Source organism: Diospyros lotus, chromosome 7, assembly GCF_014633365.1.
Source record: "Diospyros lotus cultivar Yz01 chromosome 7, ASM1463336v1, whole genome shotgun sequence".
Lineage (NCBI taxonomy): Eukaryota > Viridiplantae > Streptophyta > Magnoliopsida > Ericales > Ebenaceae > Diospyros > Diospyros lotus.
The window spans coordinates 36,805,307-36,832,241 of NC_068344.1; the positions used below are offsets into that span (position 1 = coordinate 36,805,307).

The 26,935-nt window shown below is 33.5% G+C and overlaps 3 protein-coding genes across 3 annotated transcripts; 2 read left to right on the forward strand and 1 right to left on the reverse strand.

The window, feature by feature from the left end:
- The first annotated feature begins 6,595 nt into the window (after positions 1–6,595).
- LOC127805821 (zinc finger CCCH domain-containing protein 49-like) lies at positions 6,596–8,338 on the forward strand. Its single transcript, XM_052342606.1, has 2 exons — positions 6,596–7,121; positions 7,313–8,338. Exons 1-2 carry the CDS (start codon positions 6,676–6,678, stop codon positions 7,965–7,967), a joined length of 1,101 nt encoding a protein of 366 aa, XP_052198566.1. The 5' UTR covers positions 6,596–6,675; the 3' UTR covers positions 7,968–8,338.
- Positions 8,339–12,344: 4,006 nt separating this feature from the next.
- On the forward strand, positions 12,345–13,725 carry LOC127806598 (transcription factor RAX2-like). Its single transcript, XM_052343982.1, has 3 exons — positions 12,345–12,634; positions 12,797–12,926; positions 13,064–13,725. Exons 1-3 carry the CDS (start codon positions 12,499–12,501, stop codon positions 13,542–13,544), a joined length of 747 nt encoding a protein of 248 aa, XP_052199942.1. The 5' UTR covers positions 12,345–12,498; the 3' UTR covers positions 13,545–13,725.
- A 9,168-nt stretch (positions 13,726–22,893) lies between these two features.
- On the reverse strand, positions 22,894–26,385 carry LOC127806272 (vacuolar protein sorting-associated protein 32 homolog 2). Its single transcript, XM_052343463.1, has 7 exons — positions 26,247–26,385; positions 26,011–26,137; positions 25,744–25,843; positions 24,622–24,707; positions 24,441–24,532; positions 23,456–23,570; positions 22,894–23,305 (listed from the first exon to the last, which is right to left on the reverse strand). Exons 2-7 carry the CDS (start codon positions 26,080–26,082, stop codon positions 23,123–23,125), a joined length of 648 nt encoding a protein of 215 aa, XP_052199423.1. The 5' UTR covers positions 26,083–26,137; positions 26,247–26,385; the 3' UTR covers positions 22,894–23,122.
- Between the last annotated feature and the right edge of the window lie 550 nt (positions 26,386–26,935).

Sequence of the window (26,935 nt, forward strand, 5' to 3'; positions counted from 1 at the left end):
AGTTAAAACTAAATACTAATTGTGATAAAAGAGATCTCTTAAGTTTTTCGCATTATAGAAAAAAAAAAAAAAGAATCTTTGTGTAATAATGTTTGAGAAAATAATTATAATTATTATATTAAAAAAATGTATACACAATAAAAAACAAAAAAAATTGTGATGGTAATATGCAATAAAAAAGACAGAATTTGAATATTGTAAATCTCAATTATTTTTCACTAAGATTTGGGCCCAGGAAATGGGCCGGGCCAAGCGGCGGGCTTGCAGCCCAAACCACCAATCATGCTCCATTAAATCATAACTATACTGTTCCTTTTTTTCTCTTCCCTTGGATCACGACAATTTTAGGTGGGCATACTCTTAAAGTAAAAATATTATCGAATTTGATGCAAATCACTTAATAACTAATTATATTAATTTATACAAATCCCCCTTTCTCATCTCTCTTTTAACAAACCTAAAATGGGCAAGCATCGGAAAGATTGTGCAAAAGCAATCGAGAGGAAAATGAATGAATGGATTGGTGTTGAAATTGTTAAAGGCACACACGAGAAGAGATTGTATTTTTGTTTTTTTTTTTATTATTTTTCTTTTATGGCCAAACAAACATCCAGAAATGGAAGGAGATAATGGATAGGGCTCTCTAGGGTTTGATTGATTAGTTGCATGAGTGAGTGGGCTTCACTTCCAATTCAAGATGGGGAGTAGATTTCCCAAATCCCACCAACGTTGACACCCCCTTGTTGATGCCCGCCCGCCCGCCCGCACTGCCACATTAAAGTGATAGCTACTTCACCAACTGCAGCTCCCTCGAGCTCAGGATTGCATCATTCACGTTCAAATGCCTCTCTTTTTTTTATACCTGGCTCAATTAATTTTTTTATTATTTTAATTATATTTTATATTTATATTTTTAAATAAATTTAATTTTTATATTTATCATTTTTTTACATGTATCAATCTAAACTTTTTTTTTTTTTTTTACATTTCTATACCTACATTTTTTTAGTCAATTTAACTTTTATATTTTACTCTTTTTTTTTTTTACATTTCTAATTATCTCAATTTACCTTTTATTTTTTATAAATCAAAATATAAAAATTAAATTGACTCAAAAATACATGTGCAGAAATATAATTGAAACAACCAAAAATTTAGGTGATTACACTAAAACAATGTGAAAGTACAAAAATAAAAATATAGATTTGGTCTCACTTTCTCTTAGTAGTATTCAAATTTCTATTTGAATCGATTTAATTTAAGATTAGTTAGATCTTAGTTTAGCATTCGATTCGCTTATTAGTTTTAATTAATTTTTAGTTCACTTTGATTCAAGATCACAAATTGATTGAAAATAAATAATATTACTTATTAATTATTAATAATAATGCCATATACATATAATATATTATTAAAGTGTTGTATTATGTTTATTATTATTTATATTTTTATTAAAAAAATTATTTAGCTGATATATATATCAATATATCTAAGCATATTCTTAAAAAATATGTATTAAAAAATAAGAAAAAATTATTTGTGACTGATCTAGTCTTTAACCTTTACCAATTCAATATTTGGTCTAAGATCCTTAACAATCTCAGTCTCAATCTAGTTCGATGTAAAGTAGAGTTAATGAATACACCTATTCTTCATAATTTAATCAATTATCTTTATTTTCATAAGTTTTTATTTTAAACTATTATTAATTGTAAACATAAATATTATAAATTTTGTCATATTAATTTATATAAATTATTTGTAAATATAATATTTTAAATAATTTTATCTAAATAACATTTTCTAACCACAACTAAAGTGGGGCAAATCTATATTTTTTCTTTTATACTTTTATATTTTTTCATGTAATTATTTAAATTTTTCATTACCTCGACTACACTCTTGAATCTGTATTTTCAAGACAATTTAATTCTTATATTTTAAAATTTTTTTATTGTAATAACTCATATTTTTTATTATTTCAATAACATTTATAAACCTGGATTTTAAAGTTAATTTAACTTATATTTTTATTTTTTTATATATAATAATTTAAATTTTTTATTATTTTAAATACATATGTATTTTTTAGGTTAAATTGATTCTAATTTGATCTAGGGATTAAATTGATTATAAAATATAAGTTTAAGTGTATAATTGAAATTATAAAAAATTTGAATTGTTATAAAAAAAATATTAACATATATTAATTAAATTTATTTAAAAATTAAGTTCAATATATAATTAAAATAATAATAAATAAAAATACATTAACAAAAATATAGATTTTGCGACCAAAGTGGCAACGGTGAACGGTCAAAAGAGGAATCTAGGTAGGTGAGGGGCAGGGTCACGTGATAAGATCACGAGGAATGTCCCATGTGGCGCCACCCCACAGTAATTGTCGTGGGCGGGACGTACGGATGGCCTCGTACACACCCCCTTAGCTTCCCGACAAAACCAAATCTGCGCTCGCCCCACGAGAAATCTCGAACACGGACGTCGTACGACGTCCTTCCACGTGGTCTCCCTCTCGTGATCGGGACCCTACACGTGTCTGGTTGTATCCAATTGGTGGTGATGCATGAGAGCCATCAGTCAATTCTCTGACTGCTCATAGAACCTGGGAATAGAGTCGTGGCGCCATTCCCTTCCCTCCTTCCTCGCCTTGGGATTCTCAGCCCCCGCTTTTGGTTTCTACTTTCCTTTTTTATTTTTTCTATTTTTATTACATTTTTTTTTATATTCTCACACCAAGTCTTAATTTATTAGCCACGAAATTATAAGTTTGATGTTATTTTCGTATAGTATTATGTAATTACTTATATTTATTTTTGAAATTAATTTTGAATTTTGATTCACTTTAAATTTGTCCACGTAACTTGAGTTAGTCAAATTATGAATTTTAAAAAAAATGAAACGATTCGAAAAAAGATTATTTATGATTAAACACCTTCAAGTTTTACATATTATAATAAAATATATATCACACCAAGTGTTAAAAAATTATATTATTTTGAGGCTAACAAGGAAAAGATAAAAGTTTTGGCCACATTATCAAATAAAACCCTAAAGCACAATTAAAATAGAAAAATTAAAACAAAAAAAAATCTAAAAACTCCCCAGATTCCCAAAGATTAGGAAACATCTTTTAATAAACATATTTAATCTTTTGTTTTTAAATTTTTTTTAAATATATTTTATGCATGAAAAACACGTTAAGTTTTTCAAACACAAATTATAAATATTTTTTTATTTAGATTATCGACATTTGAAATTGGTCAATGATGATTCGTTGGCCCGTTCTAGTATAATGGATTCGAGAGGGGGAGAAAATAATGCTTGGTTCAACACCTCGATCTGTCGGCCCTTCCCTGCAAAGTACTCAAATGCCCAAGTCAAGGGGCGAGCAAGTAAAAAATGTGCAAGATATTTGTTTTTGAATAAAAAAGAGCGTACCCCGACTCTCAGAAGAATTGGTTGATATATATTCTTGGACACACCTCACTATCTCTCCTGTACGTATACAGATGATGAGATGGGATAACTGGCGTTGGCGGGAACGGCCATACAGCAGCAAAGTATCAACGAGACCCCTCATTAATGTGGATTGGATCCGCCATTAATAATGATGGGATCTGAGGTGAACGTGCGGAAACCCAGATACGACTGTAATGATGTTATAGCAAAGGGGCTGGGATGGGATTGGCGTAGGCCGGCGAAATAGGCCGAGGAAATGGGCCTAAATGGTCCAGTCAAGGTGGCCTTTAGCCTACTGATATACAACGGCACATGTTCCTTCAGTAATGCGAGCTGATTGGTTGAGCCGTCAAGTTACCGAGGTCACTAGGAGCTCGCTCAAAACGTAACTGGGAGTTTGCTTGAATACGTTGATGAGTTAGAGGCATTACCGGGAGCTCGCTTGATCCCAACGTTTGAGCCTGGGCTTCAGCATTGTGCGAGCTTGCTATAATGAGCTCAATTCAGTGTTTGCTAGATCTTGAGCATTGGGCTGGCTCACTGAATCGAGTCTAGCCCATCCAGAGTGAAACGAGAAATACCTGTAACATAGATCTATCTCATTTTTGTTAAAATTCACAATTTACTTGCTCCAAACTTTTAGGTGAACCAACAGATTCATCTCGAGCCAAAATAGAGGGGTTTCACCCCTTAGATAGACATCAATAATTAGGTAATCTTACACGAAAATAGATTCAAATCTACCATTTCACAGTGGTTTAAGTTTTCAAATGAATGTGATAGGCCTTCTACATCACCCAAAAAGATCTGACTATAAAATTGGTGGGACTCAGAAAGACTTTTTTGTGTTTTAGGTCTGCATTGATTATGAGATTTGTGAAAATTTTGAACTTAGAAAATTATTTTGTATTGACCATTTGCATTGATAACATATGAGTGTCGCAATTAAATATTTAAATAATATTTTTATTCCATAAATATGACAGGATAAAGCTATAAATATTGTGTATTAAATATATTAGGTGACATTAAGCTTTCAATTCAACCAAAAATCTGACATTAACAAGTGAGAGCTATGCCTATAAAGTTAGTTGGGTCTCGAATAAATGAACCTTTTGAACAATTGTTGATCCCAAATTTTAAATTCCATTTTGGTTAAAATTTATTTTATTTAAAAAAAATATTTGTTTATAAAATATTTTTTAATCAAAATATGACTTTATATGTATATCTACAAATAATTTTAGATCTATAAATAGATGTTCAATATTCTAAAATTAGTTACAATTATATCACTATTATTATACCAATCTTGTTATAGTGGTATTTTTTTCTTTCTACCTGAAGTTTTTTTTTTATTTAAAATTTTCACTTTAAATTATGTATTGATTTATATGGTTGATGGTTTGATTGTAGTTTATTTTTTTTATCCAAATTCGTAACAAGAATAATGCTTATACATTTAAACAACAAATTCATATAATTAACTCATTTAATTAATTTATTTTTTCACAATTTTTCATGGTTTTCATTTCTTTTTTATATAATTCATTTACAAAATTGTCCAATGTGTATAATTTTGCAAATTTAACCATTTCCATGGTTATTCATTTCATTTTTGTAAATATTTTAACATGCGAGTGTATTACACTATTTTATTATTGAAGTCACCCCACTCGATAAGTACCAATTTGGAAAATGTCTATTGCCAAAATTACTTAAAAGGTAAGTCGTCATTCTCTAAAATGGGCTATTTACTTTATTTGTTGGGCTACAAGTAAACATTTTTTAGAAGTTTTTAATCTATCTTTGTGTGAGTCTCGTTGAAGGATTATACTTGGGTAGGTGCATGGTGGATGGTTTTAAAGCAAATTTCTAGTTTATCAAATAGAGAAGTTTATCGAGATTTTGTGATTCGCTGGCAAATTTATTCCAATTCTAAGAGTTAAGATTTAATTGCTGCATAAAGAATAAATTAATCATAAATTCTCTGAATTTTGGTTATTTAATCTAAACATCTTTTAAACTTTAAAATTAATTTGATTAGTTTTTAAATTTTTTTAAATTAAGAAAAGTTCAAGGACTCGTTCAAAAAAATAAAAGTTCAAAGTTTCTAAACAAAGACTTAAAATTCAAGAGTTGTACGAATAATTTACTTAATATTATTAGTAATAGAAAGATGTTGTGACAATTTTTAAAAAAATTAAAAGTTAATTTGAGTAATTTTAAAATTTAAAAAATATTTGACTCAAGAATTGAACTTTAAGAAATATATAATTTATTTAACTAACTATAAAATTTTATGTGAATATTTAAATTCAAATAAGAGTGAACGGTCAATCTATATTTTTACCGATGCATATTATCTACAAAATAAAAAACAATAAATATTAGTTTAAACTCAAATAAAAGATTAGTCAATTCGTCGATTTATCGATGTTGACAAAACAAAGAATAATTTATCAAAAAATAATGAATCTTGGTTTGAATTCAAATTAAGAATGAATGGTCAATTTATCCCTTTTATGAAGTCTTATATTCAACAAAATAAAAGATAACGAATCTTAATTTATATCGATCGAGTTTTGTGAGGCTATTCATCCGACCAAAATCCTTTGTTTGATCATCTTTCTCCGATAATAATAAAAAATATTATTTAGATATTTAAATTTAATAATTAATAATGAAACAAGGGCAAAATGGTAATTGAATAAAAGGAGTAATAATTATTTTCCGCACTATCTAATCCACTCCATTTTGGTGGGGTTAGGAAGCAAAGAGGAATAAGGCTAAAACTGTCATTTTATCTCAAAATCTATGTCCAGATCCTACCGAAATGTTCTTTCTGGCTCATGAAATGCCCCACAGTGATGAAATCTAGCGGAGCAGCTAAAAATAACGCTTGTTTCGCCCACAGGCTGTCACTTAACTCTTCCTTAAAAAACCAATCACCTCCGCCCACGTGGATCATGGACCAATTTCTGTTTGACACGTGCCCACCCGAGCGTCTTTCCCAATTCAACGCGTTACAGGCGGTTAACACAAAGGGGCTCCCCATTAATTTAACCAGGGCGGAAAGTTTTAACCTAACTGGAAAGAAAGAAACTTAACCATGGTTGGTGTCCACTTCTCCAGCAGTTTCGAACTTTATATACCGAACCAGAACGACTCGGTTCGTTGCCGTACCGTCTAGAGATGATGATCGGAGAGTGGCGGAGCCACCAGTCAAATCCGGCCGTTGAGCTTCCTCTGTGGACGGATGACGATGATCCGACGGCTAGAATCACTGCCATTCCCGGTAATGCCGAGGACTACCCTCCGCTCGACGTTTTAATGGCTTTGCACCGCTATCTGCCGTCGAACGACGCCGATTCGGAGTCAGATCTGCCGTCGGACGCCTACTACTCATCGGATCACTTCCGGATGTTCGATTTCAAGGTCCGCAAGTGTACACGCGGCCGCTCGCACGACTGGACCGACTGTCCGTACGCTCACCCCGGCGAGAAGGCCCGCCGGCGGGACCCCCGGAAGTACCATTACTCGGGCACGGCGTGCCCCGAGTTCCGGAAGGGGAACTGCAAGAAAGGCGACAATTGCGAGTACGCTCACGGCGTGTTCGAGTGCTGGCTCCACCCTGCTCGGTATATTGCTGATGATAATCTAGATTAATCAGAATTTATGGAGCTAGACTAGTTGTCCTTCATTTTTGAGCATCATTTATCTATGATCTTTGATAGTTTTGATCTTTGATTTAGTTCAGTTTATCTGGTGGCCCTCTTGCTTATACACGTAAAACACGGAATTAGGGTTATAGTTTATTGTTTTGCTACAGGTACCGGACACAGCCATGCAAGGACGGCGTGAGCTGCAGCCGCCGGGTGTGTTTCTTCGCCCACACGCCGGAGCAGCTCAGGGTTTTGAGCCCGCGCACTCCGCCGTGCTCGGTGGCGGAGTCATATGACGGTTCGCCGCTCAGGCTGGCTCTGGAGGGGTCGTGTGCTAGAGCTTTGGCTTTCATGTCGTCGCCAGAGTCTGTTTCGCCGCCATCCGAGTCACCGCCGATGTCTCCGATGACGAACTCGCTAAGCCGCTCGCTGGGTTCCAGCTCTGTCAACGAACTGGTGGCCTCTCTCCGTCAGTTGCAGCTGAACAAGGTGAAGTCCATGCCCGCCTCTTGGGCCGGCGTTCAGGTTGCCTCCTCGGGCTTTGGTTCGCCCAGACCACCCATATCCCGACCGTCTTTCTGCAGCTTGCCGTCAACCCCAACCAGGGCTCCGGCCCGCCGGGGAATGGCGCCGTTCGATCTCTTCTGCGATAACAGCGGCTGCGAGGAAGAAGAACCTGTAATGGAAAGGGTGGAGTCTGGGAGAGAGCTCAGAGCCAAGATGTTCGAGAAACTGAGCCGGGAAAACCCACTGGATCGGGCTGAGGCTCCGCCGGGTCCTGCCTATCCGGATGTCGGGTGGGTCTCAGAGCTGTTGAAATGAAAACAGTATGGATACATAAATACATACATACATACATATATATATATACATTAAACATATTATAAGTGTGTGTGAGGGAATTAGCGAGAGGATTAACTAAAACATTAAAGGCTTGGTAATGGTGGCGGGTCGGGTCTGCTGATAGAAGATTGGATTTTGGGCGATTGGCTGCTGCTGATGGATGGTTTCGTTTGCTTGTTTGTTTGTGTCTCTGATGATACTGATTAATTATAATTATAGTTAATCTCTGTGAATATCTGAATTAGGCTGATCGATCTCACTCTTGTAACTATCTTTGTAATATTGGATTATGCTTCCTTAATGTAATGCAAAGTATTCAATGTTAACCTAATCAAGGGTGGCTTATGTTCCCTGCTTGTCCTTTTTTATTATTATAATTAATTTAGTAAATGTTAAAGTCTTATTTTATAAATAAATTATTATTTAAATGCGATGAGTTTAGATTTTGGAACTCCCTTAATTTAAGGGTTTAATACGTGTTTGCTTTGTGTTTTTGGGTTGGACATTTAAATTTTTTTGTTGTATTAATTATATTTTTAAATTATATAATTTAAAATTAATTATATATCTCGACAGCACGTGTAATACATGGTAAGCAAAAATACTTAAAGTACCTTTCATGCATGCGCAAATCAATCATCTCTGCTATAGTTTCTTTTTCAGTTGCTGGTGATATGGTAAGGCCAAGGCCAAGGCAAAGAGTGATTTTGTGCACCTCTTTATGCATTAGTTTGGGGGGGGGGGGGGGGTGGGGGGGGGGTGGAAGTCATTTTGGATCTCTTCCATCCCCTTGACCCATCATGTTTCTCTCTCTCACTCTCCCTCCCTCCTTCCCTTTCCTTTGCTCTTGTTTTCATCTCATCGTTGTCACTGCATCCTTGCCATCTCATTACTTTGTCACTGTCATTGCATCTTTACCACCTCAAGTTGCCTCATTGTTGTATCCTCCCTCTCAAAGGTAGTAGGCGAGGTTGTAGTGAGAGGGTTGCTGATGAAGAAGAGGAAAGAGAAGAAAGAAGAAAGAAAGGTTGCGTGTAGCGGCGCTCAATGTGCACATGGCAGCGTGGCAGCCAGAGGAAAGAAGAGAAAGGTGGCGATGACAAAGTGAGGTGAGGCGGCGACGAGCAATTTGTTGGAGAAGAAAAAGGAGGGAAAAGAGAGAAAATGGGTGGGTTTCTCTCTTTCCTAGCTGACGATTACGACCTGTCGGAGAAAAAGAAGAAAAGGAAGAGATGAGAGAAAGGGATGGTGAGTTTCTCCTCCCCTTTCTTCGAGGTAAAATTAACGAGAGAGTAAAGTTATCTCTCATTAAATGGGTGCACAAAATTGCACTCAGAGGCAAATGTGGCAAATGTAACAAATGCAAGTTGTTGATGGTTAAGGTAGAAGGCAAAGTTGGCCTCTATTTGTCTTGTTGTTGCCTTGAAGGAAGATGTTATGGCATGAATAATCGATTTGCACGCTCGCAAGAGTAATTTGAATATTTTAGTATACGTGTATTATATGTTTTAAATTAATTATAAATAGGTGTATAATTAATTTCAAAATATATAATTTTGAGATATAATTAAAATATCAGACAAAATTTGTGTCTAAAACAGAAAAAAAATGTGTTTTTAAGTATAAATAACTAAAATATGTACTGTACTTAATTTAAGCGATGAAGTCATGCAAGCATACTTAATTCCCCGGGTCAGGCTTCAACTTTTGTCCAAAGCTTGGGCCGATACAAATTCAAGTCCAATAATGTGCAGACGGGTCAAACCGGCCCGCGGGCCAGTACCCACTTATAATTCCTAATCTATTTAGATTAAGCAATATCAAGTCTAGCAGGAGTGCCTTGCTTTATCCGAGAAGAGTGGATTTATATGGGGTTTATAATTCATATATAATATTAATTAATTAATTAATTCATATTGTAATTAATGGAAATAAGCTAAAACAAATTACAATTTATAGAAATATTAATATTACATCATGACTAAGAGATGGGGCTGAATTAGATAGATTTACTTCAAGGGTATTGTCTCTTATATAGGGAAGGTTAGGGGAGATATTGGGTGTTATTTTTGAGATTTTTAGGTTCAGTAATTACAAGTTAATGAATGATTCTTTGGGTTGGATTACAGTTGTTGTGTCATAGGCTTACCATTATTGTGTCATAAGTGAAAGTTCATTAAAATATAAAAATAAAATAAAATAAATTTTTGGGTTAAAAGGCATAAATGTTTTATATGCGAGGGGTTCCATATAAATGAGCAAACTAGATAATTTCGATATTTAAAAATTCCTTCAAATATTCTATGAAAAAAATAAGCAGTTATCTATAAAATAATCATAATTTTAACAATATTAGAAAAAGTTTAGATAAGCGTTATTTATAAAAATTTTAATCTCGAATTACTTAAAATTACTCTATATTTTTTTTATAAATAAATAAAAAATTATTTATAAAAAAATATATATTTTTGATATTAATTTTAATATAATTTTTATTATCTTTAGTGTCTAATTTAAGTATCGGACGCAAAGCGTGGAGATTTTTTCACACCATTTGATTATTTATTTTTACAAATTCAAATAATTTGATAATGATATTTCTATTAAATAAAATTATTATTGTAACTCAGTAATGACAACAATAATCGTGAATCTTCCAAATTCATTTCAAATCATTGGAGGTTGAAATTTAAGTGTTGACTTATTTGTTGAATTTGAGTTAGGAAAGAAGATACGTGACACTATCTTATTATAATTTTTATTAAAAATAGTGAAAAAAAGGTCAATTTTTTTTTCTATGGTAACTGGACAGCCTACGTAGACTAGGACAGCAGCCAGGGTTGGTGTTGATTATGGAGCAAATTATGCAGTACATTGCATTCTTCTTGGTCAATTTGGGGTATTTTAGGGATACTTTTTGTTCCCAATGAAATTTTTTAATTGAAGAATTATATAATTTAATATTATAAATATATGTTAGAGGTAGAGGTGTTTATGAGTCGAGTTGGTTTAGGTTTTATATTAATTTAGATATGATCGAACCAATCTTGATTGAGTCCATAAAACCAGGCCTAGAATTGGATTGATCGCTATAAAAATAGAGTTGGTTTGGTTCGGTTCTCAATTCTAATTGTATATAATAATCTATTAATTTAAAAAAAATATTGATAATCAATTTCAACAAAAAGTTCATAACCACACACACACACAAAAAAAGGATGAAAGTAAAGAGATAAAAATATGAATTTGACTAACAATTTGTTATTTGCATCTAATAATAAAACATAAAATGATGCATGTCACGCTTAAATTCTAAAAATAATAAACATATGTATTATATATTTTTTTATTTATTTACATATGTAAACTAATTCAAATTGAGTTCTTGGTCTCAAAGGGCTAAATCTAGAACATAACTGATTTCAATTAACTTAGTTTTTTAGATCGATCAAGAGTTAACCGAGAACAGAATCTAACCAATTATGTTTATTCAGTTCAGTTCTCAAGTCTACCTAAAACTCATAAACGCCTATAGTTAGAAGTTGGTTAGCGAAAAGTTGTTAATAGTTTTTTTATGGATGATTTTACTTTTTTTAATAAAAATTATAGATATATATATATATAGTGTTAATCCCCAATACGCAATTTTATTCAATTTTTTTAAAATTGTCTCACTTAGGCATAATTTTTATTTTACAGGTTATATATATATATTTATTTATTTGTGTGTACATATGAATCTATAAATATTATTATTATATGACACATACTATCTTTATATCCATACATAAAATTAATGAATTTAAACTTAATTAATAAAATTAAAAGAATATAATAATAAAATTAAAAATTTACCAGAAGAATCCAAATTAAAGAATATTTTTGCATGTTGAATGGGCGATCTTTGCGTTTCAAACCAAACCACCAAGGAGTTGCACGTATTTCACTATTTTAAAATTGCTACTGCCACATTCGTCAACTTTGGTTATTAAATTTTTCTAAAGTAATTAATTAATTTTTATATATAAATAAATTTAAATAAAATTTATGTGTGTGTGAGTTTTGTTTACGAGTGCTTATAAAATATATTTTAAAGTGTATTAATTTAATGTATTTTATTTTTAAAATTTATTATTTTAGTAATAAATAATAAATGTATCTTATTTTAAAATATTTAATATAAAACTATATATATATATATATATATATGCATGCACCAAGGTCATGATTTGAAAAGTTGGTCACGAAAGAAGACAATATTAAACTTAATTATAAGGGGTCACGAGAAGTCAAGCTCTGTCTCTTTCTTGTACTCTCCCATCAGGCTTTAAGAACCCACAGCCATGGCCACTGGTTTTGATTCAATTCCTACTCTTTATAATCTGGCTTTGAGACAAGACAGAATTAGGTTGCAAGCAAAAGGCAAGCTTCTTCCTCTTCTTCTTCTTCTACCTTTAATTTTTAGGGTTTCTTCTGGTTTGTGGGTTTCCTCAACCTTGCGCCGCCAGCCATGGGAAGAGCTCCTTGCTGCGACAAAACCAGAGTCAAGAGAGGCTCATGGTCTCCCGAAGAAGACGCTGCTCTCAAGAACTATATCCAGAGGTTTGGCACTGGTGGCAATTGGATTTCTTTGCCTCACAAAGCAGGTCTCTCTCTCTCTCTCTCTCTCTCTCGTTGTCAATCACGCATTGTATGTTTATCTGTAAAGCAGGTCTCTCACTCTCTCTCTCTCTCTACTCTCTCTCTGAGTCTCTCTCGCGTCGTCAATCACGCATTGTATGTTTATCTGTAATCTTGTCGTGTAATAGGACTGAAGCGATGCGGGAAAAGTTGCCGTCTGAGATGGCTTAACTATCTAAGGCCAGGCATCAAGCGTGGAGGGTTTACTGAAGAAGAAGACGACATCATTCTCAGCCTATACCACGCCATTGGAAGCAAGCAAGTTCATTAATTAATCATACTAATTATACATTAATTGGCTAATGTACATATAATTAATTATTCCATGCATGCAATTATATGTACATTAAACTGATCCCTCTCTATTTGTGGATTCATCAATTAATTAATCTCAGGTGGTCTGTGATAGCTTCCCATCTGCCAGGAAGAACAGACAACGATGTAAAGAACCATTGGAACACCAAGTTGAAGAAGAAGAAGAAGAAGAATGAGAGCTTCAAAGCCTCGCCGTCGTCGTCATCAGCAACAACGTTTGCGACTCATGAATCTGATCGAAGTTACCACTGTTACGAGAATTCAACTTTTCCTTCATCATCATCATCCAATGTTTATATGAGCATGAACTATGATCGGCAGAACAATATTATTAATCAAGCTCCCAAAGAGTTGGCTCCGCCAGACCACCAAGTTCAAGCCTCATCAGCTCTCCCATGGCCATGGGCGCTCCTGGAAGCTCCAAGAACTGGAGCAAGTGCAGCCCCATCTCCTTCAGAACTAGATGATGGGTTCTTGATGGGTTTATCAGGATCTGGATTCCCCTATGATTTGCTTTATGGGTTTGATTCTTACGAAGATTACTTGCCACTTATCAATTAATTAAGAACTTCTCCATGCTTAATTAGTTAGTTAACTCTGTTAATTTCCTTGTATTTTTTACCTGGCCTGTAAGCGATATATATCTCCAAATTAATTAGTGGACAACCTCAGAGAGAAATAAGACATCATCAGCATGTGTACAATATATATAAAATAGACAGATCGTGTGTTTGGCTGATCACATCTTTTATTAATCATGTGTTTTGGTGTTTTAAGGTAATAAAAGAGACTGTTAAAATTAGATACGATGGTGGATATTGATGATAGCCAGATGGATTCATCACCACAGTAGTTTTGTTTCAATGTTTATACTTGTAAGAATGGATGGGGTGAGTTCTACGTACCCATATAACTTGTAACATATCTAACTTCTTATTAGTGTACAGTAAATAAGGAGTAAGAGTATAGAATATTTAGAGTTCTTTATTTCGCCCGTAAGATTTTCATGCCTTTATATAAGTTAAGGGACCGATATACTTGGAATTATCATTTTTGATATTTCTAAACTTGATAAGTCTGAATTAAGAGAAAATTTCTCGTACTAGATAGATATAAAATTGAGATGACTATTTTTAATTTCTCGAGTATGAGATAGTCAAGTAAAAATACTGTTAATCCTTAAACATTAGAGAAGAGATGGGTCAGATCTCTATTTGGCCTATAATTCATATATTTGGAGACATGATGAATTTAGAGTTACCTATTAATAATTATCATTCAAAATTAAGTTAAAGAGGAAGAGTAACATGTTATCTCTCTGTTAATTCTTGCTAACATAGACACGTGGCAAGGTGAGGTTACCAGTTCTTCAAAGAGTTGGTAATTTTTTGAATGTTTCCACATCAAATATCTTGTATAATAGTCAATTAATTGTAAAGGGTGGTTAAAAAAAACAAACAGAGATTAATTGTATAATAGTCAATTAATTGACTGAGTTATGAGCTGTGGGGATGTTTTGGGGCAGCCTTGTGCCACTGAGTGAGCAGTCACTCAGTGGCTCATAATTTCCCAATTGACAAAATCTTAGGAAAAGTTGGCTTTCTCTGATAATAACTATTGATGACTATATTCATCCCCTCTTCCCCCCCTCCCTCTCTCTCTCTCTCAAATTTAAGAGGTATGCAATGGAACTTGCTTTCATATATATATATATATATATATATATGTATGTGAGAGTGGTGGTCCGAATTATGTGTAAAAATAAAATTTAAATTTTTATTGGGTCACATGTGACAGTTCGATTTGTTTTTTAATTTTTTTAAACAAAATTATAGACAAAAAGATCTTTGATATAGTGGTAAAGTTGTTTGATAAATTAATTACTATTTAAAGGTTAAAGAGTTTAAATCTTGATGGAAGAGACTATTTGCTTATATGATAATATAGATATATTAATTACAAATTTATAATTATGTATGTTATTAAATTTGAATATGGGTAAATTAGTTGTCATATTTTTATTTCTATTGTCGTAGCGTTTAAATTTTAATTTTTACTAAAATTAAGTCTTTCTTTTGATTTTTAGTTAACAAAAATTGAAATGATGAATGTTAATATAAATTTCAAAATTACTTAAAAGTGGGGTTCAACTCACATTTCTTCGTTGCTCTCTTCCTCTTCTTTTGTCATCCTATTCCTCAATTAGTAGCATCGGACTTTCTACATCATTACTATGTTGCTCTCTTCCTCTTCTTTTGTCATCCTATTCCTCAATTAGTAGCATCGGACTTTCTACATCATTACTATGACGAGGATTCATTTCTTTATCAAGTTACCTTGACCATTCATCTCTCTATTTTCTGTCATTTTTCTTAAATTTGCTCGTGAACCATATCATTCATAGGCATTAGGAATCATAGTGTTGATTATATATGGATAATGTTAATTATTATTCTTAGAATAATAGTTAAATATTAATAAATGCACATTATTTTTGGTTAAAGTACATTTATTACACCTTCTTTTTAACATTTAAATAATTATATTATTTAATTATAAATATATCGTATTTTGAATCATTTAATTAATTATTAAAATTATTTAAATGTTGAAAATAAGTTATAATAAATACAAAATAAAACACATTTATTAGCACTTTTAAGACAATAATTAACATTATCTATTAATTAAATTTCTTAGAAAGTTGGCTAATGGACTAAGTAATAATTAAACAAATTTTAGTTAGTCAAAAGACATGCACTAAGACCAACAAGACAATAATCGACAGCCATCCTTGAAATCTTCCAATTGAAAGTTTAACCTTTTGTCACGCCATCTTGTCTTAAAATAGACTTCCAACAATAAACTTGTAAGGGTTTTGCTTAATTAGTGGTCCCAAGTCATAATTAAGTGTTGTCGTCCAACAATAATGAATTTATAAAGTGAAAACTTTATCATAAAGTCGTCTAAAGTTTGTAAGAAAGATAATAATTAGAAGGCACGAGAAAGTCCTCGATAAATACTTTGATACTTAAATTAAACATTAAAGATGATAAACACTTGAATATTATATTAAAATCAGTATCAAATACAATTTTTTTTCAAAATAAGAGTTTATTTATTTATAGAGAAGGTACTAATAATGTCTATCTTGACATTCAAAAATATATTGAAATGATAATTTTTATAAATAACATTTATCCTGATATTTCGAGACCATTTTAAAATTAGAATTCTTTATGAATAATATTTATTCCTTTCGTATGATTCTCGAAGAGATCTTTTAATGTCAAAATTGTTCAATTTTTACGTTACGCAGGACTCTCCCGATTAGGAGAAAATTACATATTTTTAACCTAAAATGTTATCTTGAACTTTTAGATTACAAGTTAATCCAATGGGGGCGGCTACAAGTAAACAATCTTAATTACAATTAAGACATATATCTAATATAGTTTTATTATTATACATGATTCGTTAAATTAAGACCCACAGCTTGATTTGGATATATATTTTAAGTTCATTTCAACGCCTAGTCCCAGACTTCAGCATTAAGTACCTTATTTTGACCATTAATTTCTTCAACCAATAATTAATTAGGAGGCGATTATTTTAATCAACTCTTGTTGGGTCTATAATGAGGTCTTTTAGTGATCCTTTTATGGGTTTGCTTGCAAGATTCAGTCTGATTGTTTCGAGAGGAAAGAGATAATATATATATATATATATATAAATACATGAGAGGGTGTGCATGGGGGCTGAGATGGACATTGAACACAAGAGAAAGAGAGGTCACGTGATGGATGGATGAGAACTAACTTTCTAACATGATTGATACCTTCGGTTCTGTATGCTTTTGTGAAGTCAAAATCCTAAAAAGAGAAAGAAGGAGAATGTTCTTCAGCGGGCCAACAAGAGCCCTAGTATAGCTGTCTAATGCCTCATAGTCCAATTTGGTGGGCTCATTTTGTTATCGTTTTTTGCGATTTTCAGTATTCGTGTTCTCAATTATATTAGGAGAATTAAATTGTAAGTTAAGCATTTAATCCTTAAATAGAATAAGGATCAAACTCGTAACTCGTCGAATCGACACCAACATATTACTAATTTAACTACTCAAATTGGAGGAGCGATGGACTCATTTTCATCTTTTTATTTGTGATTGCCCTAGTTAGATTCGCTTTGTGTTAGTTTTGTTTTTGTTTTTTTTTTTTTTGTGTGTTTTTCTTTCCCTATTAATTGGTTTTGGTTTCTTCTGTGGTTGGTCGGAAAATGCCCAGACGTTTTCTTTAGACACTTCGCCAGTTTTGTTAATATACTTTTGTTCACAGAAGGAGCATTGTTATATTGTTGGATCAGTTATCCTGTATTATGTATTGTTAAAATAAAACAATATATATTATTATATTATTGTAACTCCGTCCGGGGATGTTATCCACTATCGGTCCCAAGTCAGGATAAAGGAGGAGGGTTGTGTTAGGTAGCCGACAGCCAACGTAAAACTTAGTCGGATCCAAAACATGAACTCTAGACAAATTATGAAAAATCGTTTGGGCGTGGGCGTAACCCTTCATAGCGACGCGCTACACTGCCCCCGTGTAGTGACAAGTGAGCTAGGGTCGCTGCATCGGCGCCCGGATGTAGTGATAAACGAGCAAAGGTTCCCACATTTGCTTGGACGGATGTGGGTAAAGAAGCTAGTCCAAAATCAAAATCAAAACCAAAATCAAAACCAAAACCAAAATAAAAAACAAAATCAAATCCAAAGTCAAGGCCAAAAACAAAATCATAGATTAAGGATTGAGTCATGGAACATAGGAACATTAACAGGCAAAGCTATGGAAGTGGTGGATGTGATGATTAGGAGAAAAATTAATATTATGTGCCTTCAAGAGACGAGATGGGTAGGGAAAAAAGCAAAAACTTTATTAGAAGCTGGATATAAAATATGGTACACAGGAACTAATCGAGCGAAAAATGGAGTGGGGATTATTATGGATAAAAGCTTAATAGATGAGGTAGTGGATGTAAAGAGAATAAGGGATAGGATTATTATGGTGAAGATTAGTCTAGGAAGAATGACTATGAATATCTTTAGTACATATGCACCACAAGCGGGGTTATGTGATGAGATAAAAGCAAAATTCTGGAAGGACCTAGAGGGACTCATACAAATGATACCAAGAGGAGAGAAAGTGATTATAGGAGGTGATTTAAATGGGCACGTGGGTAGAGACGGAAACGAATATAGAGAGGTACATGGAGGGTATGGATTCGGGAAAATTAATAATGAGGGTAAATCTATCCTAGATTTTGCTATGATATATGGGCTCATTATAACCAATACTAGGTTCAAAAAAAGGGATGAACACTTAATCACATATAAAAATATCACATCAAACACCCAAATAGATTACTTCCTCATGAGACAAGAGGATCGGTTATGTTGTAGGAATTATAAGGTGATACCGGGAGAGTGTTTGATTACTCAACATAGACTTCTAGTACTTGATGTCCAAGTAAGAAATTGGAAGAGAAAAAATCACATAAAACAAAATCCAAGAATCAGGTGGTGGAATTTAAAAGGGGAGAAACAACTAATCTTCAAAGAAAAATTAAGGGGTAGAAGGGAATGGAATGGAGAAAGACAGACAAACCAAATGTGGAAAGAAATGGCTAATGCTATGAGAAACACGGCAAATGTAGTTCTTGAAGAGACAAATGGTAGAGCCCCTAACCTTAAAGAGTCTTGGTGGTGGAATGAAGAGGTACAATTGAAAATTAAAAATAAGAAAACTTGTTATAAGGCGGTATATCAATGCAACAATGAAGAAAATCAAAAAAATTATAAAGAAGCAAAAAATGCAACAAAAAGAGCTGTTAGTGAAGTAAGGTCAAAAGCATATGAGAATCTATATAAACGACTTGATACAAAAGATGGAGAAAATGATATATATGATGTTCTACCCTTGTGTTTAGTTTTGATGATGAAAAACAATATCGTGTTTTATCCCCAAGTCATGAGTCAAGTTTATGGTTTTCAACAAAAATCAATTTCAAATACTTTGTTAAAATGAAAACCAAATGATTTATATTCTTATACATGGAGATGTGAATAAACATGTATTATGATAAAATCTCCTAAAATGTTTTTCGAATTAACTTTGAAGTCGTTGGTCAACATAGAGCTAAAATTGTTCTAAGGCAAAAGACCAACTAGAAATTCAAATGAAAGGTTTTCAATATAAGTTTTTCATATTTTGAAACATGCATGAAAGGTTTTGGCTTGAAACTTAATCGTATGAAAAATCCTTTAGTTCATGCATCATGTCTTGAAACTTATTTTGATATCGTTTCAATATTTTTCTAAAGCTGGAAAACTAACACCTTATAAGGAGACATATATGAAAATGTTTTCTTTTTAGAAAACTAACTCCCGGTAATTCAATAACTAACATTCATTAGTGATAAAATGATTTTTAACAAATTTTTCAAGAAATGAAAAGTGTATATCTTGGAGGTGGTAAAATCGCAAAATCCTAAGTTCATACTAAAATCCAAATTCTACTTTTTTATTCTTATGAATTTTGATTTTTTTGATATTTTTATTGAATCCAAATGGGGGGTACTTTTTTATTTACATTTATGTATTAAAGTAAATGGAAGGTAAAATATAAATTAAACAAAATATAAACTAAAGAAATGTAAATATGTGGTGATGTTTTGTATTAATCAAGTGTGCTTCTCATGTTATCTGTCAAGTTTCCAGATTTTCCAAGAAGATAGTCGACTATGTTGTTTAGTGCTGTCGACTATGCTTGTTCAGTCTGTCGACTATATCTTGCATTTGTCGACTATTTTTGCGTCTGTCGACTATTGTGAAAGGATAGTTGACTATGCTATTTCATCTGTCGATTATGTTTGTTCATGAATTTTAAAATTTTCTTTGTAATTTTTGATCTGTCGACTATGTAAAAGGATCTGTTGACTATGAGATTTTTGTGTTATAAGATAGTCGACTATGCTTTTCTGTTTGTCGACTATGGCTAGTTTTATTTGATAAAATAGTCGACTAACCTATTTGATCTGTCGACTATGTGTTTCACAGAAAATTACAACGGCTAGTTTTTCAATCTCCAAAGGCTAGTTTCTCATTCTCCAACGGTCACAAACGGCTTCATTTCTCTTCAATCTTGTGGGAAGCTTATATATACATATCAAGGAGATCAAGAGAAGGCTAATGGACGGGAATGAATTAATTTGAGCTTACTGTTATTCTCGTTTGTATTTACAGTGATTGTGCTTCAATTTTTTCTCTCTTCAAGGCTTTGATTTTAACTTGTATTAATTCATTCAAGCATTGTTTTTATTGTGAGAGAACTTGTAACTAAGAGTGCCAACTCTTAGCATCTTGTTTACATTTGTATCACTCTTATTTTCCTAGCTTTGTGCTAGAAGACTTGCTCGTTAAAGCAAGTGGCTATAATTCCTAGCTAGGTGCTAGAGGGCTTGCTTGTATAAGCAAAATGTTGTAATTCCTAGTCTTGGACTAGAAGACCTACTTGGTTTAAGTAAGGGGTTTTAGTGGATGGTTTGAAAAATTCTTAGTGAGGAGCTAAGGTAGTGGATTAGGCTTGGTTAAGCCAAACCACTATAAATCCTTGTGTTTTCTTATGTTTGTGTTCTTTGATATATTTATCTTTCCAAGCATTTCTTTATTCCTCACTCGGTTCTCATATTTATCTTTGTTCATTTGTCATTTTTATGGTTTACGTTTTAAAACTCTAAAACCTCAATCTGTATCAAAAAGTTTTTATTTTAAGTTCTATAAATTAAATTTTTAAAATAACCAATTCACCCCCCATCTTGGTGTGTGCCATAGCACCTACTCGTTCTAACAATATATAAATTAGCTAAAGCAAGAGAAAGAAAAACACGGGATTTAAATCAAGTGAAATGCATAAAAGATGACAATCAAAATGTTTTAGTAAATGAGGGAGCGATTAAGGAGAGATAGAATGAGTATTTCACAAAATTATTCAATGATGGTGGTGACACAAGAGTTAGGTTGGGACATCTTAGTAACTCCGAATGGAATGTGAGCTATACATTCTATCGACGCATAAGTTTAAATGAAATAAGGCAAGCATTAAAAAAGATAAAAAATCATAAGGCAGTGGGACCAGATAATATATCAATAGAAGCATGGAAATGCATGGGAGAAGAGGGCATCTCCTAGCTAATGCAACTATTTAACGTCATCCTTAAATCAAAAAAGATGCTAGATGAGTGGAGGAAGAGTACTTTGGTTCCTATATACAAGAACAAATGAGATGTTCAAAACTGTGAAAATTATAGAGGAATTAAGTTAATGAGTCATACCATGAAACTCTGGGAGAGAATAATAGAACAGAGGCTCAGAAAGGAAACAAAGGTGTCAGAAAATCAGTTTGGTTTCATGCCTGATAGATCAACAATGGAAGCTATATATTTACTGAGGCGTCTAATGGAAATGTATCGAGATCATCAAAAAGACTTACATATGGTGTTTATAGATCTAGAAAAGGCCTATGATAGGGTCCCTAGAGAAGTATTATGGAGGGTTTTAGAGAATAAATTAGTCAAAATAGCCTATATACAAGCCTTTAAGGACATGTATCATGGTGTAGAGACAAGGGTCAGAACATGCGAAGGGGATACTGAACCATTTACAACTACAATAGGACTGCATCAAGGTTCTGCACTAAGCCCATACTTATTTGCCCTAGTAATGGATGAACTCACTAAAGATATTCAGACATATGTGCCATGGTGTATGTTATTTGCAGACGACATAGTGTTGGTGGATGAAACAAAAGAAGGAGTGAACACTAAGCTTGAGTTGTTGAGAAACAATTTAGAATCTAAGGGATTTAAATTAAGTAGAAAGAAAACAGAATATATGGAATGCAAATTTAGTAAAAATGTAAAAGTGGATGATGTTATAATAAAATTAGAAAACCAAATCTTACAAAGAAAAGACCATTTTCGATATTTGAGATCAGTGATTCAAAACGATGGAGAAATCCACGAGATGTCGCACATAGAATTAAGGCAGGTTGGCTAAAATGGAGAAATGTATCGGGGTGTTATGTGATGGTAAAATCCCATTAAAATTAAAAAGAAAATTTTATAAGACAGCTATAAGACCAGTCTTGCTGTATGGCTCAGAATGTTAGGCAGTCAAATATCAGCATAAGCAAAAGACGAGTGTAGCGGAGATGAGGATGTTAAGATGAATGTGCGGACATACAAGAAAGGATAAAATTAGAAATGAAGTTATTTGTAATAAGGTAGGAGTAGTGCCAATCGAGGAGAAGATGAGAGAGACTAGACTAAGATGGTTTGGTCATGTGAGAAGGAGACTAAGAGACGCTCCTGTGAGAAGAGTTGATGAAATGGAACAATTAGTCACAAAAAGAGGTAGAGATAGACCCAAAAAGACTTTGGGAGAGACATTAAAATTTGATATGAAATATATGGATCTAAATGAGGATATGACAAAAGACAGAAATACATGGAAGTCTAGAATTCATGTAGCCGACCCCACATAGTGGGATAAAGGCTGAATATGTTGTTGTTGTTGTTGTTGTATATTATTATATTATTGTATGTATATACAGATCAGACTAAATTCGTTCAGTCCGCCCTGATACAGTTTGGCCTTCGATTCAAAAATTTTACCAATTTCAATTTCGATTCGGCCTGGACCAATTAAGCATTCCTACCTAAAATTTAGAGGACTAGTTGCTATAGAACCTCACTAGTAGAGTTGAAACCTACCCAGCTACAAATCCGTACATGAATTTGTGTGTGCCTATTTGGGGCGTGTGATATTCATACAATGCCTACTCCAATTCCACCCAAAAAGTTGTCCCGACCGAAGCAAATTTCATGGAAATGGCCTCATATTATACACGATATAATCCGAGTTTACAGTCAACTCTCAAGGTGGAGAGATTCCCAATTTCCAAACACTGTTGTTACGGCTACTTGATCAATCAACTGACTGCATTGCTACATCAAGTTATCAACACCAGATGCCGCACTGGCACCATGTTTGATCAGATTATAGGGGGAAAGAGTAGGAAAGAATGTGCTCAAAGTGCCATTTCTGCCTGCAATGCCGCGAGTTCATCTTCCTCGGCGGTCCGCTTTTGGGGCACCGGCCGAGCAGGTTGCCTGCCGGCGGGTACTTGAACTGGTGCTGTTGTTGCAGGCTGGAGAAGCTGTTCCTCCAATTCAGCACCTTCCAATTCTTCAAGCTCTGCTTCCAACTCATCCTACAATGAGAAATGTAATTTATTTAATTGATTGTAGTAACTAATTTTGGTCATCGACCCAGAACCAGAATATTGGTTATTGTCGATGCATCTCAACATAGCTTCAGAAGGATTAAAGAGATTGCTGGGTGGGGGGGGTGGAAGGAAAACCTCATCGAAATCGGCTGCTGCACCAATTGGGGTAGCCAAGGCTTCCTGTATCAGTTTCATGTTCTCCGTCTGCTCGTTTATTTCATCCATCGTCTTGTCCACATCATCAATGTTCCTGTGTGATAAAATGTCGGTTCAAATGTTTCGTCTCCTAGAATTAGTTGTATTATTTTCAATTGCTATAAATGATATGCTACAGGCAGTAAAATAGTCGGGCAGAATACAGTAGAGTACAAGAGCGGGCGACCTGAATATTGCTAATTTGCTAGCCTTTTACCAAAAAAACACATTTATTATTTCGTTCAGGACTCTGTTGCCTCATTGGTAAACAGATGAAATACTAGCAAAATCAAAATAGGATGGCAATGGTTTTTCTTTTTTTAGTATATGCCAGGGATGGTTTCTTAAAATTTTTCGTTAAGTATAACCTGAAATGGAACGAGAGTCATGAATTGTGTGCAAAGGAAATGTAGGCCAAGGTTCCATCTAAGTGTTAACATTCAAGTTGTCCCTCACTAATTCAAACTTCTTCAGCAGTCTAATAAGTAATCTCATGTAAGCTAACCCGACAAGTTTATTTTATGCCATGTGGAATCAGGTCTGATTATTTCATTATTGAAGAACGAAATGTTGCATTCTTGACTGTGCATGCGAAGAGTCCTGTAACAACCAAATGAAAACCTCCTAATCCTTTCCAAATATTCAACACCAGTCCAATATATGATGCTTAATTTTCATATGAATTCAAGGTGGCTTGGGCAGGGTTTGCCCAAGCCTAGGTGGTGGGGTAATGTGGTCGTCTAAAACCCACCCTGACCACATTGGCAACTTCATGAACAAAACCCGTTCAGAGAGGGAGCAGTGGGCACCCAAGAATTAGGTCCAATTGTCATCTCAACCCAAAAAGTGAAGTTCAGATCTTTCAGACATAAATACAGCCAACAAGAAAATGAAGTTCAGATCTTTTCTATAAGGAGATACTCACGTTGCTTTCTGCATGGCTTTCATAGCTGCTGCTCCAGTTCTCAATGCGTCCACAGTCTCTGTTGTAGCTTTTGCACCTTCTAACATTATCATCTGCAACATGCCATCCATGATATATGAATTGGCAGATCAAGTCCCTGGACAGCATGTGGAAGTGGAATATATAGGGATATAAAGCTAACCTGATCATGGATTCTTAACTGGAAATTTCCAAGCTGCTCAATTTGTTGCTCATACAGTCTCTTCCTCTTCAAACATTGTATAGCCGCTACACAATAGCAATAGGAAATTGTATTTAAACCCAATATCACTAGATGTGCATTGTTAAAAATATCCGACTTGTAGATGTATCAAGAGAACCAAGAATACAAAGAAGGAAGCAATCAAATTAAGAACAGAGGTGATCATATGTTGAGTACCCTGCCAAATCAATAATTAAGCCAAAAGAAAGGAATGAACAAAAGGCTATAAAAAGAAGTGCAAAGTTAAGACTATCACGTTTGACTCCAAATTTCAGGCTTTGTCCAGAAAAATATTTGGGGGATGACAATGAAAACATCAAAACTAAACAGAAAGCTGGAAGAATGTTGGATCAGAATTTTGGAGAGATGAAAGAAGATTAACTTTTGTCCCCTATACTTTGCACAAAAAATATCCCAGGTAATGGCTATTAATTTCACACTGCAGTTTAATGTATAAGTAGGTTATCTACTGGGCTTCAAGTACGTTGATGTTAAATGTGTTTTTCATCACGCAGTAGGGCAGAAATAATTATTCAAAAAGTACAATAATTGTTTTCTCCCAAGTGCATTGGTTACCTGATCATTCTTCATTTTACTCCTCATGGTACACTGCAGTTACCACAAAAATACATTCCACAATAGAAGACCAGTAGCAGTTTGTTACATAAGAAGCCAAAATAATGCAATGAAGCCAACATGCGAACTTGAGTTGTTTTTATAAGGTCCAAATTACACAAGCAACAATAATAGTATTGACAATAAAGATGGAACTGAGTTACTGAGATATTGGCAGCCAATATACCATATGTACGTTGCAAATTGCAATATTTTCCTCAAGTATCTACCTTATCAACAACAACAACATTCCAAGCCTTTATCCCACTAGATGAAGTAGGTTACATGAATTCTAGTTCTAGATTTATTTCTGTACGTGGTCACATCTTATGTAAGGCCATTATATGTAACCTCATACCCAACTATCTCACTTCTCGTGATCGATATAACAACGTACCTATGAAAATCGTCATTTTAAGAAGAAGATGAACACAATTGGAAGCTTACCCTTCTTATTCTTTGCTCTGGTGAATTCCTTGGCCTTTTCAACTTCTGCAGCAGCTTTCTTCTGGAGTACGTTCTCCTTTTTCTCAAGCATTTCAAGCGTCTGCATAACATCAAACAGAAGACTCAATTGACCCAAGAGGGCACATACAAAGACCACACACAAAGTAAATCCAATCACACGCTCATGCAACAAAACAAAACCGAACCAGTTAAAACAATTTCACTCCTGTTAGGTCACAAAAGCTTCGACAAAAGATGTCACTGTACCTCATTTAACTTGTCTAAGGTGGCGACAGCATTGGTCTCCTGCTTCGGTTTGCCGAAAATCCGAGTAAACATGTTCTGGACTGGAACAATCGGTTGCTTCAACAAACAGAGTTGATTACAGATTTACCTGTGAAATTGACGCGTTAGGGCCCCAAAGTGAGCGATCAATCGACAATAGAGCAGAAAAGAAATCAAAAGAAAGGGAAAGAAGACGAATTTAGGGTTTCGGATCCAACAGATGGGAGAAAGCATCGGGAGCCGGAGCCTTTGCTTAGGCGTGTTGATGATGGAGGAGGAGACGGAACCTCTGGCTTTGCCTTTGCTGTACGTTGTGGAATGGATTCCACGCGCACCACTGCCACCACCCAACTAACCTCTTCTTTTATTAGTTAAAATAAAAGTTAGAAATAATAATATTTTTATTGATTAAGTTTAATGAAGGTTAAACAAAATTTTGATTTAAATTAATCGAATTAAATCGTTGATATTGATGGTTTAGTTCTATTTCATTTGTAAATCCATTTAGTTTGATTTTTAAATTTGAGTTTTTTTGTTTATTTTGATTTAGTATAATTTTTTATTAAAAAAATTAAATCAATTGAAATGTCATTTTTATTCAAGGAATAATTTTTTTTAATTAAGTAATATTTTTGAATTAAAATCTGCTCGTAAAAGTTAACAAGTAAAAGTTATTCTTACTCGAATAATATTCTTTTTATTCAAATAAACATTATTTTTACTTGAACAAAACTTATTTTTATTCAAAGAATAAATTTTTTTAATCAAATAATATCAATTTTATTCGATTAATAAATATTTTTAATTGAGTAATATTTTTGAACTAAAATCGACTCACAATGGTTAGTTGAGTAAAAATTATTTTTCAATTTTTTTGATTTCAACAACCATTTAGTATAATAATGCA

Bases quoted from the DNA above. Each gene is read 5' to 3' on its own strand.
- LOC127805821 (XM_052342606.1), top strand. From the start codon at position 6,676: ATGATGATCGGAGAGTGGCGGAGCCACCAGTCAAATCCGGCCGTTGAG. The intron at 7,122-7,312 runs GTATATTGCTGA...GTTTTGCTACAG, and splicing joins TGCTGGCTCCACCCTGCTCG to GTACCGGACACAGCCATGCA.
- LOC127806598 (XM_052343982.1), top strand. From the start codon at position 12,499: ATGGGAAGAGCTCCTTGCTGCGACAAAACCAGAGTCAAGAGAGGCTCA. The intron at 12,635-12,796 runs GTCTCTCTCTCT...GTCGTGTAATAG, and splicing joins TTCTTTGCCTCACAAAGCAG to GACTGAAGCGATGCGGGAAA. The intron at 12,927-13,063 runs GCAAGTTCATTA...AATTAATCTCAG, and splicing joins TACCACGCCATTGGAAGCAA to GTGGTCTGTGATAGCTTCCC.
- LOC127806272 (XM_052343463.1), bottom strand. From the start codon at position 26,082: ATGTTTACTCGGATTTTCGGCAAACCGAAGCAGGAGACCAATGCTGTC. The intron at 24,533-24,621 runs GTTAGCTTTATA...GGCATGTTGCAG, and splicing joins AGTTAAGAATCCATGATCAG to ATGATAATGTTAGAAGGTGC. The intron at 23,571-24,440 runs GTGAGTATCTCC...TTTATCACACAG, and splicing joins AAAGCCATGCAGAAAGCAAC to GAACATTGATGATGTGGACA.